Raw genomic sequence first — 18,021 nt, 5'->3', positions numbered from 1 at the left:
CAGGGTGTTCACAGAAAACACATATCTCCTAGTGGCCATAATAGGTCAACATGTTTCTTATGAAAGCTCTATCTCCATATAATAGGGAAATAACACCACATTCACAAAACTGGCAGCTGTGTGTATAACGACATGAAGTAAATGACCACTCTTAACCTCCGATTTAAAAAAAAGACATTTGAAAACAATTTTGATTCCAACAGACAAATTGTCATATTTAAATCGGTGCACATTTTTAAACATGCCAACACTGAGCAACTCTCACTGAGCAATTCAGACTCGAATATGAAGCCAGCTGACTATTATGACAATAAACGCAGTCATGCATGAAATATGGTAGAAATAACATTGGAACTCTATATTAAACACACATTGACATGTTGTTATAACCTTTGATAAATGTGCCTTTCTAATTGCCATCCAAAAAAATTCAGATGGAACTCCACATGAGTGTGAACAGCATCGTATATCAGTAATTCTAATGTGGGCAAATATCTTTTCCCTACATTCTGTGGTGTGTTGTATCTAAGCCCCTACATTTGAGCATTCACTAGGGCTAATGAGCCGAATCTGTTTTGCAACAGTGTTGGCTCTCGGCCATCTCGTCTGATCATCCTTGCCAGCTCCTGGGTGCCGTCTGGGATGGTTTCTGCCCCGTTCTAGCCCTCCGCTTTCCTGCAAGACCCCCTACAGACACCAATTCTAGGGTACCCGCTATTTCCTGACTCTGCTGATAAAGGGAGATTAAAGCTTGGGAAGTTTAATACAGGAATGCCTCTGGAGGGTGGTGCAACACTTGAAGACTTTAACAAACACAAACCTGAAGGACTACTGATCAATTGGGAAAGGGCTCCACCATCAGTTTGCCCACTAGACACACACTTACATGTTCTACAGGGCCAAATGTCACTTGGAAAGCCAGACACCATAGTCAAGAAAGTACAAGACTTTCTAGTTTCTCATGAAGTCAGTAACATGACCAGCCAATGCCTTTGCATTTGTACAGTCTAAGTTGAATTATGTTTGTATAGTTGTATATTTATTCAGTCTGCATCTGAGGTATCTCCTGTATTGCATCTAGATTCTCTTTGGAGGAAACATCAGGAACAATGCTGTTGTACACTGGAGAACAGCAAAATAAGTTAAGGCACACCAGAGCAGTTAGTGTGACTGCTCTATAAATATTTAACACCATTTAACAGTATATGTCTATTGGGGTACATCTTTAATTGGTTATTTGTCATCCAGGAGACACTTTTACAGTACACTAATTTCATAGAGTCCACCTGCAGCAACCTCAGGTTAATTGGTTTGTTCAGAAGCATAATCCTGAGACAGAATTTCACCAAATCTGGCTGATGAGTCAGACATTAGTTTCAGGACTTCAGGTTGTCAATTCAGATAAGCATGTAACATCTGAACTCTTTTAGGTCTTTAACTTCAACCATATAATAGGGTTTGCTTGAGAACACTAGTACTACACAGAAAAAAAGTACTGTTCTCGTAAAAAAAAAAAGAGGTCATGTTTGTCATGTACAAAAACCGAGGAAGTATAAAATACAAGGTGTTAGCAATTATTTCAGACTGTGTTTCCCTCATTTAAAGGGATAGCTCACCCAAAAATTACAATTCTGTCATCATTTACTAACCTTCATGTTGTTTCAAACCTGTATGACTTTCTTTCTTCTGCAGAACACACACAAGAAAAAGGTATTTTGAAGAATGTGGGAATTAAACAATGGAGTGAACTGACTTCAATTTTATAGACAAATAAATCAAGATATCTTTTGTGTTCCACAGAAGAAAGTCATACAGGTTTGGAACAACATGAGGGTAAATGAATAATGAAAATGTAAAACATTTCTAGAGATATACTTATCTATAACATTAATTATATGTAAAAAAAAATACAGGTTTATTCACTCAAGACAGAGGATGCAATTGTCAGACGGTGTACTTTTCTTCTCCTTGCCTTTGAGTTTTGTGATAGAGTGTATAATTATTGTACAGTTCATTGAACACTTCCTTGACACCCATTTGAAGGGTGGTGTTCAAAAACTTGATGTCTTGTTCAACACAGTGGTCCAGGATACAGTATACGCCCTCTGTTAGATGTGACTTGATTTCTGGCTGAAGCGTCACCTAGGAAATAAGACCGAAACTTAGTGAGGGTATACACCAATTATCTGCAATGTGCGCTAATGTGATTGTTCAGTGCAGCAACATGAGTCTAGGGCAGTTGGAAGGTCAAACGCATGTCACACTTCAAGTTGACAAAAACAATTGGCTCTCAAGTCACCCTGGACTACTGTAAGTGCATGCTCTCAAGCTATAATTGTGTGGTTTAAGATTTATAACACTGAGAAGATTCTTCTCAAACATTCTAGCGAATTTTTACTTCAGGCAAGCGGTTCATGAGAGCAGAAAAGACGATTTCAGGAAACATGAGAGTAGAAATCATGTGGTAGGTAAAAACTGATCATGATTAGTGTCTCACCCTCTGCAGTTGACTGACATATTGTGCAACCATGAATGAGGACAGGACTGTGAAATTTTCAGCAGCATTGGCAATATGAGTGTACATCCTCTCCACCAGCCTAGCACACTTCAGAAGACTTTCTCTGTCTTTCTCCGAGGCTGAAAAAGAGATCACAAAGTAATTGTAATATTTTAATTAGAACTGTCCAAACAAAATGTTAAAACATGATTAATTATGCTTAATGCCGTTGGTGCATTAAGATCATAACTCTGATTCTAACTTAAACCATTCACCCTCTCTCCATCATGCCCTGCAATAAAACAGTAATATTGTGAAATATTATTACAATTTAAAATAACTTAACTAATTTAATATATTTTAAAGTGTAATTTATTCCTGTGATGGCAAAGCTGAGTTTTCAGCATCTTTACTCCAGTCTTCAGTGTCACATGATCCTTCAGAAATCATTCTGATTTGCCGCTCAAGAAGCATTTCTTTTTATCTTAACTTCTCATTATCAATATTGAATACAGTTGTGCCGATTGATATTTTTGTGGAAATCGTGATACATTTTGTCTCAAGATTCACTGATTAAGTAAAAAAAACAGCATTTCTTTGAAATACATTTATTTACATTTGTAACCATGTTAAAGTCTTTACTGTCACTTTGTCAATTTAATTCATCTTTGCTAAATAAAAGTATTTATTTTAATTTTAAACTGATCTCAAACATTTAAATGGTAGTGTACCTTGTCCAGTGTCTTTAAACATATGCAAATATATTCCAAATCTATTAATTAAGCATTCCGTTCTCTTACTTTAAAAACGAACAGAATGCATTAACCACCAACCATGACAATATTATAATAATGAATCCTGGTTAAATCTTTTCAAAGCCACATTATCTGTGGAGCCGGGCAAATCAGAGTGAGTGATCATGGCATCACATTCATGCTTTAAGAAAGTTACCACAAGATGATAAATAAGATTGAAATTGCCTCACATCTGAATACATTTTAGTTCTGACTGAGCTTTGAAGTCAATTATGAAAATATGAGAAATGAAGAAAGACTAAATGTACTGATGCTACTGCCAAAAAAACTTTAAATCTTAAGTCATAAAAAGAGTTCTCAATTCAAAGAGAGATATGCCTTCAGTGCTAAAATGCGTTGAGCCTCGAGCTTAGGGATCAAATTCAACCTTCTTTCTTCGTGGAATTTTTTTCTCTTTCACTTCACTTTGAAATTCAATCCACAGAGCCACAGTCTGCAAGCGTCTGTCTCTGAACACAACTCAACGAAGTGCTTGTCTCATTAGGTGAATCATACCTCAAATAACAGCTTTTTCTTCCTATACAATAAATGAAATTTTAGATGCAACTTGTAGATGGAAAAGTATCAGCAGACATATGGAGGGATATATATCAGCAGTTTCAAATGTAATGGCTTGCCAGCATCAGGAGATTTCCACTTTCTTTGTCAGCTACAGCCAACAATAAGTGCAGACATACTGACAAAAAAGGGCCTAATGTTACATTTGTTTGCTTGCACAGAAGTCTAATGGAACAGGTTACAAGATAGTGATGAATAAAAGATTAACAGCCAGGAGATAATATCCTCAATGGGATATATATACACACACACATATATGATTTCTGAAGGATCATGTGACACTGAAGAGACTGGAGGAATAAAGCTTTGCCATCACAGGAAGAAATTACACATTAAAATATATTCAAACAAAAAAAAGTTATTATAATTCAAATATATTCAAATAGAAAAAGTTATTATAATTGTAATAAACTTGATATTACCATTTTACTGTAAATAAATGCGGCATTGGTGAGCATAAGAGACTTCTTTAAAAACATTACAAAATCTTACTAACCCCAAACCTTTGAATGGTATATTATGTTTAAATTGAAGCATCTGACATGGCTTTTAGAACACTTCTGAATGTGGGTATAATAGGTGTGCTTACCTCTGTCAGAGTCGCCCCGCTGTCTGCCTTCATGCATGACTGATGAAACCAGGCGATAAAAGCAATTCAGGAAGGCTGGAGAAGCCTTCAGCATCACCTGTAAACATTTAAAGCTCTCAAAATTAATGCACAGCTGGGCTTGGTATAAAACCCATTGGTCTTTATGTTTATCCCATGAATACTAGTCTAGTCTAGATTTAAGTCGAACACAAAAAACAATAATCTTCTGTGCCACAAAAACAGCAAGCTAAACATTTTTTGATGCGTCCATAGGTGGCTGGCAAAAGAACACTATGGAATGATTCAAAAACCCTGAATTAATCATTTTTTTTATTAAAAGTCAAATTTTTTGTTGAAATCTATAGCAACAATGTAAGCAACATCTTTACAATGACAGGCATGATAATGTGTGTGTGTGTGTGTGTGTGTATACTGTATATACACTGATGAGCCAAAACATTATGACCAGGCAGTCACAGGTGAAGCAAATGTCATTGATCATCTCCTAACAAGGCTACATATCAAGGGCTGTGTCCGAAATTGAGGGAACAGCCATTTGTAGTGGTGTCCAAAACGATAGTGGATGTTATCGAGTACACTCATTCAATCTCATAATGCACAGCAATAACGAGTGTACAACTGAATTACACTCAACAGCTAGAGAATACCCACACTGCACTGTGAGGGTCGTGCCGAATGAATTCCCTTGTCTCAACGGAAGATGGCGCCCGCAGCTTAATCATCCATCCATCCATTTTCCAAACCGCTGGTCCAATGTGGCTACAGCATAATATCATACAGGTATAAATTCCTTTTTAATTGATTTTTAAATTGTTTAATTAAGGTTTATACATGCTAGTTTCCATGACAGAGTTCAAGATAAATCTTTTCATCTTACTGCTGGAGCTACTGCCAGTTTGCTAAGTTACAAGTGATTATTAAACATCAAGCACAAACTATACAAAAGCAGCAGTCGTTCCGGCACACTCAGTGTCTGAATTCACTCACTCGTGGACCATATTAGTGGAGTAATGTAGGGAGTAGTGAATGAGGGTATAGGGGGTGATTTCAAACACAGATATGGTCTGGGTAAATTAGCAAACAATCAGTTCTCGTAATCAACGTGTTGGATGCAGGAGAAATGGGCAGGAATAAAGATCTTAGCGACTTTGACAAAGGCCAAATTGTTATGGGAAGGCGACTGGGTCAAGAGTATCGAAACGGCAAGTCTTGTGGGTTGCTCCCGGTCAGCAGTGGTGAGAATTTACCAACAGTGGTCCGAGGAGGGACGAACCACAAGCCGGTGGAGGGAGTGTGATGCTTTAGGCAATTTTCTGCTCCACTCATTCACGTGGCCGTAAATTTGACACATGCCACCTATTAAAACATTGTTGCAGACCAGCTACACCCCTTCAGGACAATGGTCTTCCCTGGTGGAAATAGCCTCTTTCAGCAGGATCATGCACCCTGCCACACTGCACTCATTGTTCAGGAATTTTTAGAGGAACATGATGAAGAGCTCAAGGTGTTGCCCTGGCCTCAAAATTCCCCAGATCTCAATCTGATTGAGCATCTGTGGGATGGCTGGACCAACAAGTTTGATCCACGGAGGCATCACCTCACAACCTACAGGACTTGAAGGGTCTGCTGCTAATGTCTTGGTGCCAGATATCACAGGACACATTCAGGGGTCTTGTAGAGTCCATGTTTCGGCAGGTCTGCACTGTTTTGGCAGCACGCGGAGGACTAACAGCATATTATGCTTTGGCGTATATGTACAATCTGTATATATTTAAATACGGTCAAATGGCTGAAATAGGTTTCCATATATATTATAGTTATTAGGTCTATTGCCCTAGTGGATACAGAAAGTGTGAGTGATCAATTACATATTGTGTAAGTGCACCTGTAGTTGTTCAGTCATCATTATGGCTAATTCATTCTGCTAACCCTAATTTGTGCTCTCATTTCACTTTATAAAACCCATCAAACACAAGGTCATGTTGAGATTGTACCAAGTTTCCCACTTTCACTGGCAAAGAAACCTGTGCACCTTGAAGTTTTGCACAATCTCAGCATTCCTCACGTCCCAGACTCACCGTGGGCGCCTTCCCCCTCGGGAACTGTGGCAACTTTCCAAACTACATTCTAATTTTCACTCGTATTAAGTGCAAATTAAACACCTCTCCAGGGTACTGTAATGGTCGCTCCAAACATCAAGCAGCATTAGTCTGTAACACACCTATTTGCATAAACCTATGAGCCTTACCAAACTAATTTACAAATTCATCTGAATGTTACCTATTTACCATGACATCCACCATTTTTACAGTACATAAGAGCAAATTACAAATTAATTTTACTTATAATTTTTTTGCAGAGTAATATGGTTTTCATCTCAAGAAAATACAGGTCATTTTGTGTTTACTGACGGATATAATAAATTCTTGATCCACACAATGGATAAAAAAAAGTTTTGTCCCTAAGCAAGAGCAGATAAACAGATGTCAGATACCAGCCTTTAAAAAGCATCTGGCACAGTTTCTTCCTCCACATCCTCTAGGTGATTTTAAGTCAATTGTAAAATGTATAAGGATATAATTCAACTTGAAAAAGTGCAACAATAAAATGTCTAAGTATTATCAGGTTTAAGCTCTTATCTCTTTCTTTCCTTTCAGTCCGAGGATTCTCACCTGAGGGTAGCAGTGGATAATTGCAAACAGGGCTTCATGGATGGCCTCAAAAGCAGCATGGTAGTCCTCCATGGAATGACTGTCAAGAGGCACAAACTGCAGTGCACCCAAAACCACAATCACATGGTGTGGATTGGAGATCTGTGCTTTACCCTGCCAGAGCAGGACGGTCAAAGCCTCGAGAGTTGGCAACGTCAGCGCACGGGTCAGAGATGGGAACTTGCTGGACTCCTTTATTACAAACTGAAAACAAGGGAGGAAAATCTGTAAGGAAATCTGTGAAACTCAAGAGTGCCTCTCAAATGGTTACTGCTAACTTATTCCTTGTTATAAGTCATGAGATGTTTGACTGAAATAACCTTTAAATCATTTCTGGATTACAAAATCAGCAGGACGAAATTTCATATGTAACATTTATGCATTTAGCTGATGGTTTTCCTTGGGAGTCAAATCCACGACCTTGGTGTTACTAGTGCCATGATCTACCAGTAGAGGTAAAGGGACAAAATAAATAAACCTAACATGAAATAATGAATTAGATTTTTTTTTTTTTAAGAAGTCTCTTAAATTCAACAAGGCTACATTTATTTGGTAAAAAAAAAAGCAAAACAGGAATATTGTGAAATATTATTACAAATTAGAATACCTGTACTCTATTTTAAGATATTTTCAAATGCAAGTTCTTCCTGTGATGGCAAAGCTGAATTTCCAGTATCATTAATCCATACTTTACTGTCATATGATCCTTTAGAAATTAATCTAATATGCAGAGTCTAATCCTTTAGAAATTAGTCTAATATGTTATTATCAATGTTGAAAACAGTTGAGCTGCTTAATTTTTTTTTGGAAACCAAGAAACAATTTTTTTAGGATGCTTTGATGTATAGAAATTTCAAAGAACAGCTTGAAATTGTGGGCAACTACAATTCACTTTTGATCAATTTTATTAATCCTATTTCATTGGATGTAGGTGTTATTTTAATGGGAAAAAAATAGGTGCACCTTTAAAGATTACTTAAAATTTTATGAAGCAATATATGGACTGCAGAGCTCTAACAAACCAGGCTTACATTTACCAGAAATCCTGCAGACATCTTCAAACTTAGCACAATATAAGTTCACACAAAATACTTTTCAACTGCTCAGCAAACGATCAGTGCTATAAAATATTAATGACAAAAGTGACGTTTACAGAGCTTGTTCTTATTTTTGTGTATGAAAGAGTGAAGATGTGAGTAGAGCAAGGTTAGCAAAGCTTCAGGTCGCTGTGGTGAACTCAGCTAGCGGTAGCTCTAGTATGTCAAGTTCTGACACTGAGAAGAAAGGTGCAGTGATAAAAGTAACCTGACAGGCACACACAGTCCTTATCTGAGTGAACTCAGTGACAAAGAAGACTTTGAAACCTGACTTTTCCAGGCAGATGAATTTTAATGCTAAATCAAGACAAGAGAGTCAGGCCGGTTTTACAAATCTAGCTGCATGGTGTTTTTCACTGCCAGCCAACTCTCTAGGCACACTTAAAGGAACGTTCCAGGCTCGATAGAAGTAAAGCATTATCGCATTTACAGTTTAAATAAAAAATCAGAGGGGCATAATACAGTAAAGTTGCCTAAATCGAATACTGTTTTTTCATGCAAGACATTTTCATGCGTCTCTGGATGTAGTGTGCAAAGGTTCATGGGTTTAGTGAATTTACATGGAACATTTTTAAGGTTGTTGAGAAGACACATTTTGGGAGTCCAGTGCTTATGCAGATGTTTACACATTTTGCATTACACAAAATAGGATACTTTTACTTTCATCTTGAAAAGAGCATCACATTAAAAAAGACACTAGTACAACAGAAATGCATGTGCGATTAATCTTATTCAGGGGAAACACATCAATCAGGAAATCAATGGAAAACAGGTATTGAAATTAGGGGTGGGTGATATGGCAAAAATATCATATCACGTGTAGCCTAGGTAGTTAATTAGCATAGTTGTTTGTGTTGTTAGAAGCATAGTTAGTTAGTAGCATAGTATTGCATCAGTTAGAATAGAGTAGATTTTTAGCATTAGCTTTATCTGTATTTAGTACAGTGGTTAGGATGGTACGTAGGTGTAGTGTTGCTGGTTGCAACAGCACTGCTGGACTGCATAACTTTCCACTAGACTTGGAAATTAGGCGCCAGTGGTTGCATGCACTTGGCCTGGAAGACCGTGAGTTCCCGCCTATCGCTCGAGTGTGCAACCTGCATTTTACGCTGGATTGCTTCTCCAACGCAATGGAGGTGGAAATGGGCCTCTCCACACAGCTCGCGCTGAAAAGCGACACAGTGCCAAACGCTGCTCTTCCTGCATGGACTCCATCACCGCAGCGGCGTCATGATGTGAGTGAGCATATATTTTTAATCACAATTTATGTTCCTTCCTATTAGGCTAAAGTTAACCCTCTGGTGTCTACAAATGCGCCGGCGCGATTTGCTAGATATTTTTTTCACATAGCAGCAAAATATCACTCCAGTCACTCTCCATTTTAGCGAGTCTGACAGCAGCTGTCACTGCGGGTCCCAGGTGCAAGCCCCCCCGCTCAGCCTTGCCCTCGGTTCGTCCCCTCTATCTCTGCTGGGCTCTGCCCACTTTTCCAGCATTTTTCAAATATTGCCAGTGGGTGGAGTCAGGCTCTGACCAGGGGCTTAGTTACCCTTTAAATAGCCCCCATGTTTCCATTGTATCTTGTCTAATTTTGTTTGTGTAACCAACTCACCAACAGCGGTTACACAAACGGACATGGACACGGGCACCGGCACATACATAGGCATGGACATGGATACGGACACCGGCATGGACACAAAAACGTGAATTTTACTTGGTTACATGAGACTCACCAACAGCGGTTACACAAACAAAACTAGACAAGATACAATGGAAACATGAAGCACGGACACCGGCACGGACACGGACAGTAGGCGTATTTAACAGAAGCATTCAAGAAAGAAATTTAATGAGAAAATATAAAAGTAAAACACTACATAGACTTCACTGTATAAATTATACATTGACACTTGTTAAAGCTACTATTAAAGTTCTCAGACACTGGCACGGTCACGGACACGTACATCGGCACGGACACCGGCAAGGACACGACACAAAATGTGAATTTGACTTGGTTACATGAGACTCACCACCAGACACCGGCACAGAGAGTAGGTATATTTAACAGAAGCATTAAAGAAGAAACCGGCACGTAATGACTAAAAGTAAACACCTGTAAACAATCAAGATGATCAACCAATAAGAAGAAATACTCACAATGAGAGTGGATATGATTTGTGGGGTGATAAGCCAAAAAGCCTTTGAGCAATGCTCTGGAAACAGACAACAGGAGAGCAGCTTTATAAAAGTCACCGCAGAGAGAACTTCCTGTGAGAGAAAAAACAACAACATCTTAAAGAGTCTATCCAAAACAAGTGGCAGACTTTTAAATATAAGACCTAAGGCTTTCATTCACTAAATGATTGTTAATAATCATATAACTTTTTGCAGACATTCAGTTAATTTAAAAAAAAAAATTAAAACTAAACAGACCTTTATGTGATAATTAGGTTAAGTCATTTGTGTGAATGACATTCATAGTGAAAATTTATGCAAAAACAAAGACAGATTCTATTTCTAAAATTGCATCAAACCCAGTGGAAAAACAAAACCGAAACTATTCTCTGCAATAATTCAATAATAAAACTTTCCCAACTCATTACTGATGTAATATGACATTCCTTAAGATGTGTTTGCCCTTTGACCTGAAGTCCTCCTCTGGTGTTCGTATTGTTATGAAAGAGAGTGTCACTCTTGGGTGATATTTCACTTCAGCTCAAATTCAATAACACTTAAATTTCACCATATAAAGAATGCAAATTACATTACTTTCATTATTTGTCCAGTCTGGGTTTTATCACCAATTAAATTACATTTAAAGAGTGTCTTTTTCAACTATTCACTGATGTTGTCTGCTAAAGGCTTTTGTTTTCTAGGTTTTTACAAATTACACAGAACACAATGAAACCTTGAAACTGAATAAATGTGTTAACCTTGTGAATATATTAATTATATTAAGCGATACATTTATTGCATTAACTATAACAGCAATAATAAGAACGCAAGAATAAACACTCAGACACTAGGAGAATCTTACAGTTGAGTGGCCTCCTTCAATCTTTGCTGGCACAAGCCCCTCTCTGAGCATCAGCAGTAATAGATGGAACTGCTCTTGAGAACAGTTGGACACCAGCTGATTAAGAAGCTCCTTTACTGGCCCTTCCAGCTCCTTCACGTCTGACAACGACATCCACGTTCCTGATGAAATGATTGAGAGACTGTTTTCAGAACAGACAAGAGTGTTCACAAACATTTAAGATATACATTTTATTCTAGTCAAGTAAATGTTTTAAAAAGTTTTAGGACATTGTACCTGACAGCAGTGCGTGAATACTCTGCAAAATCGCAATATGGACTTCTTCAAGATCTGCTGCTTTTGTCTTGTCCACAGCCGTGTAAAAAGCAGAGAGATAGTTAACTGATGAAATGAGGAAGTCCATAGGACGAGGTGACGGGAACAGTTCCTTTAAGATCTGCTGGTAAAAGCTCCGGTAGAAAGCCATTCGGGATATTTTCTCCAGCCTGTCGTCCTCAGAGCTGGAGGCTCTTGCTAGTTCACTCCTGATCATGACCGTTACCACTTCAACAGAGAAGGACTGCCTGAGGAGACTACTTCCCTTGCCCATCAGCACAGCCAGAATGGCTGGCTCCATGACAGAAGTGGCCTTCTCTAACAAATGAGTCAGAGTCTGATCCAGCTGTTTGTTCTTGCCGAGGGTTGCGATCATTTCTTTGCAAAGTATGCTTAAAGTTGCCAGATGGAGCTGTAGCAAGCAGAGATCCCCTGTGTCTACAGCCAGAACTCCTGCGGCGATGTTACTTTCAACCATGAAGGAGGTAAACTTCTCCAGATTGAGGCTCATGCTGCTCTTCCTGTCGATTAAGAGCTGAATTAGGGACTGAATGAAGTCTTGAACTGACTGAAGGAAAGACAACCATGTCGGGCCATCCACACCTTTAAAGAGCCCCTTGCTGCTCCGAGAGAATAGGGATGTCATTGTTGCATCTAAGAGATTGCTTCCATGAACAACTTTCAGGAGTGTTTGAGAGTTTTTAACCAGCAGAAGTGAAGCCATGAGACTGAAAAGCTCTTTGAGCAATGCAACATATGCAGAGAGATTGACGCTTTCATCACACTGAACACAAGACGTCAGTGTGAACAAGCACAGAAAAAGTTCTGAATAGTCTTCAGGGGACATTGCGTATCCATTCAGGACACTTGTGATTTTGAGTAGCTGCAGTAATCGATCTACCTGTGCTTTAGATAGAGGTATGGAAGATCTCATTTTGACAGAGTCTAACATCTCCTGTCCAATGGCCTTCAGTCTATTCAGAGAAGGTGTCATGCCTGTTTCTCCATCTTCTACACCAACCATTTCCACACAAGGCGTTTCCAACAAAAACGAAGGACTGATTAACTGCATGTGCGCTGAGTCGAGCGGTCCAAAAAATGCCTTGATGATGCACTTCATCACTGCTGAATAAATCTCAGGGAGCTCACAAAGAACAGGACTCTCGAGTAATTGTCTGGATATTAAGGAGACAGAGAGCCCAGTGTTCTCCAAATTGCTTCCAGAGGCATCCAAGCTCTTAAGCAAAGACTTCAACATGCATTCTGCAAAATCAGACGTGTCTTTTGGTTCGAGATAAGGGGCAATTAATGGAAGGTTGGAGGTTACAAGAAACCAGTTAGCTGCCTTATAAGTGTTGGTGTTAACACTGCAAAACTGAAAGTCCCAGATCTGGTCGCCATCGAGCATTATTGAAAGTTCTTGCCTGTTTAGAATAAACTGGGCCAATTTCTGCATTGTTGATGCATCTGATGTTACAGTGGATGATTTGAGCAAGTGTATCTTCAGCTTGTGGAGTAGAAGCAGTTTCTTTAATAATTTACCAAGTGGACTATCCATGTCCCTTAGCGTCAGGGCTTTGTCCACTAAAGCGCCACTCTGTGAGGCAGCTGGTGATGTGTACTTGTTAGCACAGTGTATCTGAAAGAGAGTATCCACCTCAACCCAAGTATGAGTAAGCAGAAGGGTCACATCTTGGACCTTTTCCCTCCAAACACCTTTAGTGACAAGGTTCTGCTTCAACAGGTCTTCAACAACCTTCAGCATCTCGGTCATCACATTCTGAGTTTGCTTCACGATTGGCACCGGGGTGCTGTTGTCCAGGGTCTTAAAACTGAAGAGTACAGCGTAGAGGAGCAAACTCACAGAAAACAATTTCAGCGCCAAATCCAATGTTTCATCTTGGATGTGGGGAAGCAGATAGCACTGCATCCGATTTAAAATGAGCCAACAGATCTCAAGATTTTGGCTCGGAGGATTGTCTAGCAAACACTGACTCAGGGTCTTTTGTATTGTTTCAGGCAACAATGCTGGTCTCAATTCATCCGCCGCAGGCCGACACACTACATCAAGCAGCTCCTCGATAAGTTTAGGCAGCTGTCGAAGTTTGCCATAGGTTTGCAAGACGGCAGACACGAGTGCTTCTCTGGCTTTCCTAACACGCAGTTCCATGTTGTCTGCATCAACCCACACACCCGAAAGGAGCTCATCTAAATCTGGCTCCAGGATATGGTGATTCAGTGCAAGCAGAGTTCTGAGACAGCGGTACCAAGCTGGGATGCCCACCTGGGTATTGTTAAATAATAGGCGAGCCAGTTTCCTGTAGAAATTAAATTGCACCTCTCCGTGTTTTATTCTGTCTGCAGCCACATTATAGATATCACCAGCCAAACCTGTGTTTATGAGGTTCTCAAGAGCGAGTAAAGCAATACCCCAGTTCGATGCACTAAATTTCTCATCAATATCCAGTTCATCTGTGAACCCCAATGCAACAATGAGCTTAGTCATGAGATGGAAGATCACTTGCTTGTTCTCTCCCCCTTTGCAAAATGAATCTAGGGCGAATTTAAATAGCAGGGCAAGAGAGTTTGACTTAACGGCATAAAATAACGCCTCTTCCTCTTCGTTAGCTCCTTGGACGCAAAGTTTCGAAAGGATAATATTGACTGGGCCTTGCAAGCCCTTTCCAGTGTGGCTCTTTTTGGCCCGAGATTCAACCTCTGATGGTAAAACGTCATCCTTGAAGGACTGTAAATGATCAGGGATGAAGAGCGCTGACTGAAGGACAGCGTCCACCCTGTTCCGGATTTCCTTGCTCAGATTCTGTCGAATCTTGATGTCATCCTTCTCAGTCCATACTCTAGTGTTCAGTAAGTGTCTGAGCAGGAGAAGCGGATGAAGAAGGTGTGCCGTTACCTGGGAAAACACTCGGTTGGAGTTCGCTTGTTGTTTCTGCACTGTAAGGTAGGTGCTGAGAACAACTAGCAGAACCTCAAAGACTTTGAGCGAGAGAGGCTCCTCATATTTTTGCTGCCTGAGCTGCATACTGGACAAGCCACAGAGTCGAGTCAAGAGCTCCACTAATAACTCGTACTTCGCAGTGTAGGCCACAGAGAGCACTGGGGAGGTCAAGATGCCATGACAACAGCTCAGAACAGTGTGGAAACTGACAGATGTGGGTCCTGAAGAATATTCCAGAATCCTGTCATTGATCATCTAGGGTAAAATAAAACAAATGAGGAATGCAATGGTGCTAATGTTCATTTTTTAGGGGTGTAAATCGGAGCCTTAATGACGATTCGATACGATACCGATTTCTTAAGCCAACGATTCGATTATTTTCGATACTTCAGAATTTCCCGCGATACGATTCGATTCAATATTAGATATTTTTACATGATATCTATTAAGTTTCAAATAAATCAACAAAAAAAAAAGAATTAGCCTTTTATTCAGAATACAGAAACAGTATTTGTGGCGAGCAGGACGCGGCCGTCCGACGTGAGAGAATGGCGCGAGGCCGGTGGCGTGAGTGTTAATGAACGTCACCTGTGAGGACATACCTATGACGTCACAGGTGACGTTCATTAACACTCACACAACCGGCCTCGCGCCGTTCTCTCACGTCGGCCGCGTCCTGCTCGCCACAGTATTCTATTCACATAATGTGTATGTTACACTATAGCAGTCTTCTTTGCAAACTGCAACATCTCTTACCACTGCTCCATCTGTTTTCCTGAAGCAAAAATACTTCCACACCCATGACTTGACGCCGACTGGAGTGTGTAACATTTCACTTTCATTGCCAGCTCGCTCTGACGGTTCCATCGCTCTTGAAAATCAGACTCAACAATGTGTGTGAACATAGATAGACTAACGCGTGTGAAGTAGAAGACAATAATGAGGTTAGCGCCACCCGCAGCTTAGGCATAGGTTGTATGTCGGAGCTGATGCTGAAAATAGACAGGCGGCAAAATAAACACATTAATCGATACTCTTGCGGACGCATCGATGCACCGAATCGTTGGCTGTATAATCGATGGATCGATAAGAATCGATTAATATTTACACCCCTATAATTTTTTCATCTTATATTTTTGGTCTTCTGAAAAAAAAATATCCATAAAATAAATTTATGTCATATAAATAAATTTTATTCAGTTTTATTCTGACTAAAATTAAAATGTACATTTAGTCAACAAAAATATTTCAGTTGCAAAATTAAACCAAATATTCAAACATTGTATCTATTCATTTAAACATTTATCATACATTTTTAACAAAAACATGTAAAAAAATAAATAAATAAAAATCCTTGTTGTAAAGCAACATTTTTTATGCTTAAATTATTCATTGTCCGTGCCTTAGTGCGCAAGAGTGCATTCACAACTTGACCTTAATTTTGACTATATTTGGGTAATCTGATTCAACCAAATTCTTTCTAAATCTCTATTAAACATAATTAGCACATTGTTAATAAATTGAGACAGAGTTTTTTCTCATCATATTTTTATGAATAGCATTCCATGTTTTAACTAAAAGCGATAAATAATCATCAGTATAATTATGCATCATCTTATAACTTTGACAAAAAAAATAAAAAATAATACACAAGTATTTTTTGAATAAATTAACATAATAGAAAAAACATTAAAGAGACTAAAGAAAATGCACTTAGAAATGATTTATTATTAAAACCAATATTAGTGCTACTATACCTAATATTAACTAAGTGATCAAATAGTACAACACTAAAGAAGTGAAATTCTTGCGAAATTGAAGTACTGGTACCTGTGCTACTGTGAGACGAAGGCTAATGGTTTTTCCCTGACTCAGCACATTATGAAGCTTCCTGCTGTGAAGAATATCATCAAGGTATGTCCATAAACCCTCCACCACCTCCGGGGGCACCTCTATTTTCTTATTGTAAAAACCAGTGAGGACATGACTTGTCCAGTCAAACAGAACCTATGATAGAGAAAAATTTTACATGCTTAATACGATATACATAAATGTTTAAACAACATACACTTACAAACACTACAAACAATTTGCTTAGATATATCCAGATAAAAGGAAAATTATTTGAGAAATGTTAAGTCACGGTTTTCTGTTATACTCTCAAAAATATGTCGACTGAGAACAAGTCTGCATTTCAAGATACATTACCTGCTCTTTGTTAGGAAGAAGGCACTGTGTTGATATCCATGCAAATCGAGCAAGTTTCAGTTTGTCTGGCCAGAGTGTGCGAGGGTTTTTCAGTTTCAGATGAATGCCAGAGTAAATGGCCGCCATGTCAAATACCTTTATGTCTAAAGGAACAAAAACATAGATTATCAGGCTATGTTTACACCAATTAAAACACTCACAGATCTCTCCCAGCTAATTAGGTGCTGAGACCTAGACTATATATCATTACAAAAATGCAAAAAAGTTCTGCAATCTAAAAAATACTTTATTACAAACAGGAAAATAAGATTGTACAAACGTTTCGGCTCATTGCCTTTGTCAGTGTCAATGTCAATGATATGTTTACACCAATTAAATGTTGCTCGTGGGTTGATATTTGAGATAAACCGATAATCAATTTGACCAATGCTTTTTTTATTTACCAATATATTTATAAGTTACGACTCAATCAGTTATTCAATAAATGGCACCATTTGGTGGCCTATGAAGAATAGAACCCAAAGGTATTTACAGGTATATTAACTCATTTAATCAATAGTTTGGAATAAATTACTAAAGTTTTGAAATAGCAGCCATCATTTCTTTAGGTGAAGAATCTGTAGTTTGAAACATAAAAATATATTTCATTCTATCTCGATCACAAAACTACTTTGCATTATTATGCTGTAAACAACAGCAGCTGAATAATAATAATAATAACAATACGTATTATAATATTGAAAACTACATGTATTATTAGTATTATTACATGGCCAAATGGTATGCATACGAATCTGAATAGAGAGAAATTGAATACTAGTATTCCATAAACATGAAATCTACTTTTTCATGTTTTCCAAGGTTAAAAAAAATCATACAAAAGTATGAGGGTTTTTTTCTTTCTATTTTGTATGTTTAACAGCCTAGAAGATATCTGACCACCTAGCGAATCACATCGCAAAACAATCTCAGAAAGCGTTCAAGATTTTATTGAATAAACCTTAACGTAATACACATATAATGCGATTAACTTTCAAAATAAGCTACTTACAATCTCATCACACACGTGCTAGCGCTGCGGAGCTGTAAAGACCTCTAACCTTTTCACTTTAACACCAGACAGTAATAATCGAGAACGAGATTCAACACTTGAAACTGGTTCATTGCTAGACATGATAGTTAAACTATGTCTTAGCATTGGTGGATTCACAGAG

At 38.6% G+C, this 18,021-nt stretch overlaps 1 protein-coding gene across 1 annotated transcript; it reads right to left on the bottom strand.

The window, feature by feature from the left end:
- Positions 1-1,208: 1,208 nt before the first annotated feature.
- On the bottom strand, positions 1,209-17,994 carry urb2 (URB2 ribosome biogenesis homolog). The gene is made up of 10 exons (XM_056257148.1): positions 17,859-17,994; positions 16,808-16,950; positions 16,430-16,606; positions 11,602-14,854; positions 11,326-11,486; positions 10,446-10,556; positions 7,153-7,395; positions 4,460-4,556; positions 2,498-2,637; positions 1,209-2,142 (listed from the first exon to the last, which is right to left on the bottom strand). Exons 2-10 carry the CDS (start codon positions 16,931-16,933, stop codon positions 1,945-1,947), a joined length of 4,506 nt encoding a protein of 1,501 aa, XP_056113123.1. The 5' UTR covers positions 16,934-16,950; positions 17,859-17,994; the 3' UTR covers positions 1,209-1,944.
- Between the last annotated feature and the right edge of the window lie 27 nt (positions 17,995-18,021).

The sequence above is a fragment of the Rhinichthys klamathensis genome, unplaced genomic scaffold (assembly GCF_029890125.1).
Source record: "Rhinichthys klamathensis goyatoka isolate OS25496 unplaced genomic scaffold, OSU_Roscu_1.1 h1tg000135l_1, whole genome shotgun sequence".
NCBI classification, from domain to species: Eukaryota; Metazoa; Chordata; class Actinopteri; order Cypriniformes; family Leuciscidae; genus Rhinichthys; species Rhinichthys klamathensis.
The sequence above is the reverse complement of the archived record's forward strand: the minus strand, read 5'-3'. Positions and strand labels throughout refer to the sequence as shown.

Coding starts and splice junctions, on each gene's coding strand:
- urb2 (XM_056257148.1), bottom strand. CDS start 16,933: ATGGCGGCCATTTACTCTGGCATTCATCTGAAACTGAAAAACCCTCGC. Junction 14,855..16,429: donor TTCGTCTCACAGTAGCACAG/GTACCAGTACTT, acceptor ATTTTACCCTAG/ATGATCAATGACAGGATTCT. Junction 10,557..11,325: donor TTGAAGGAGGCCACTCAACT/GTAAGATTCTCC, acceptor TTTCTCTCACAG/GAAGTTCTCTCTGCGGTGAC.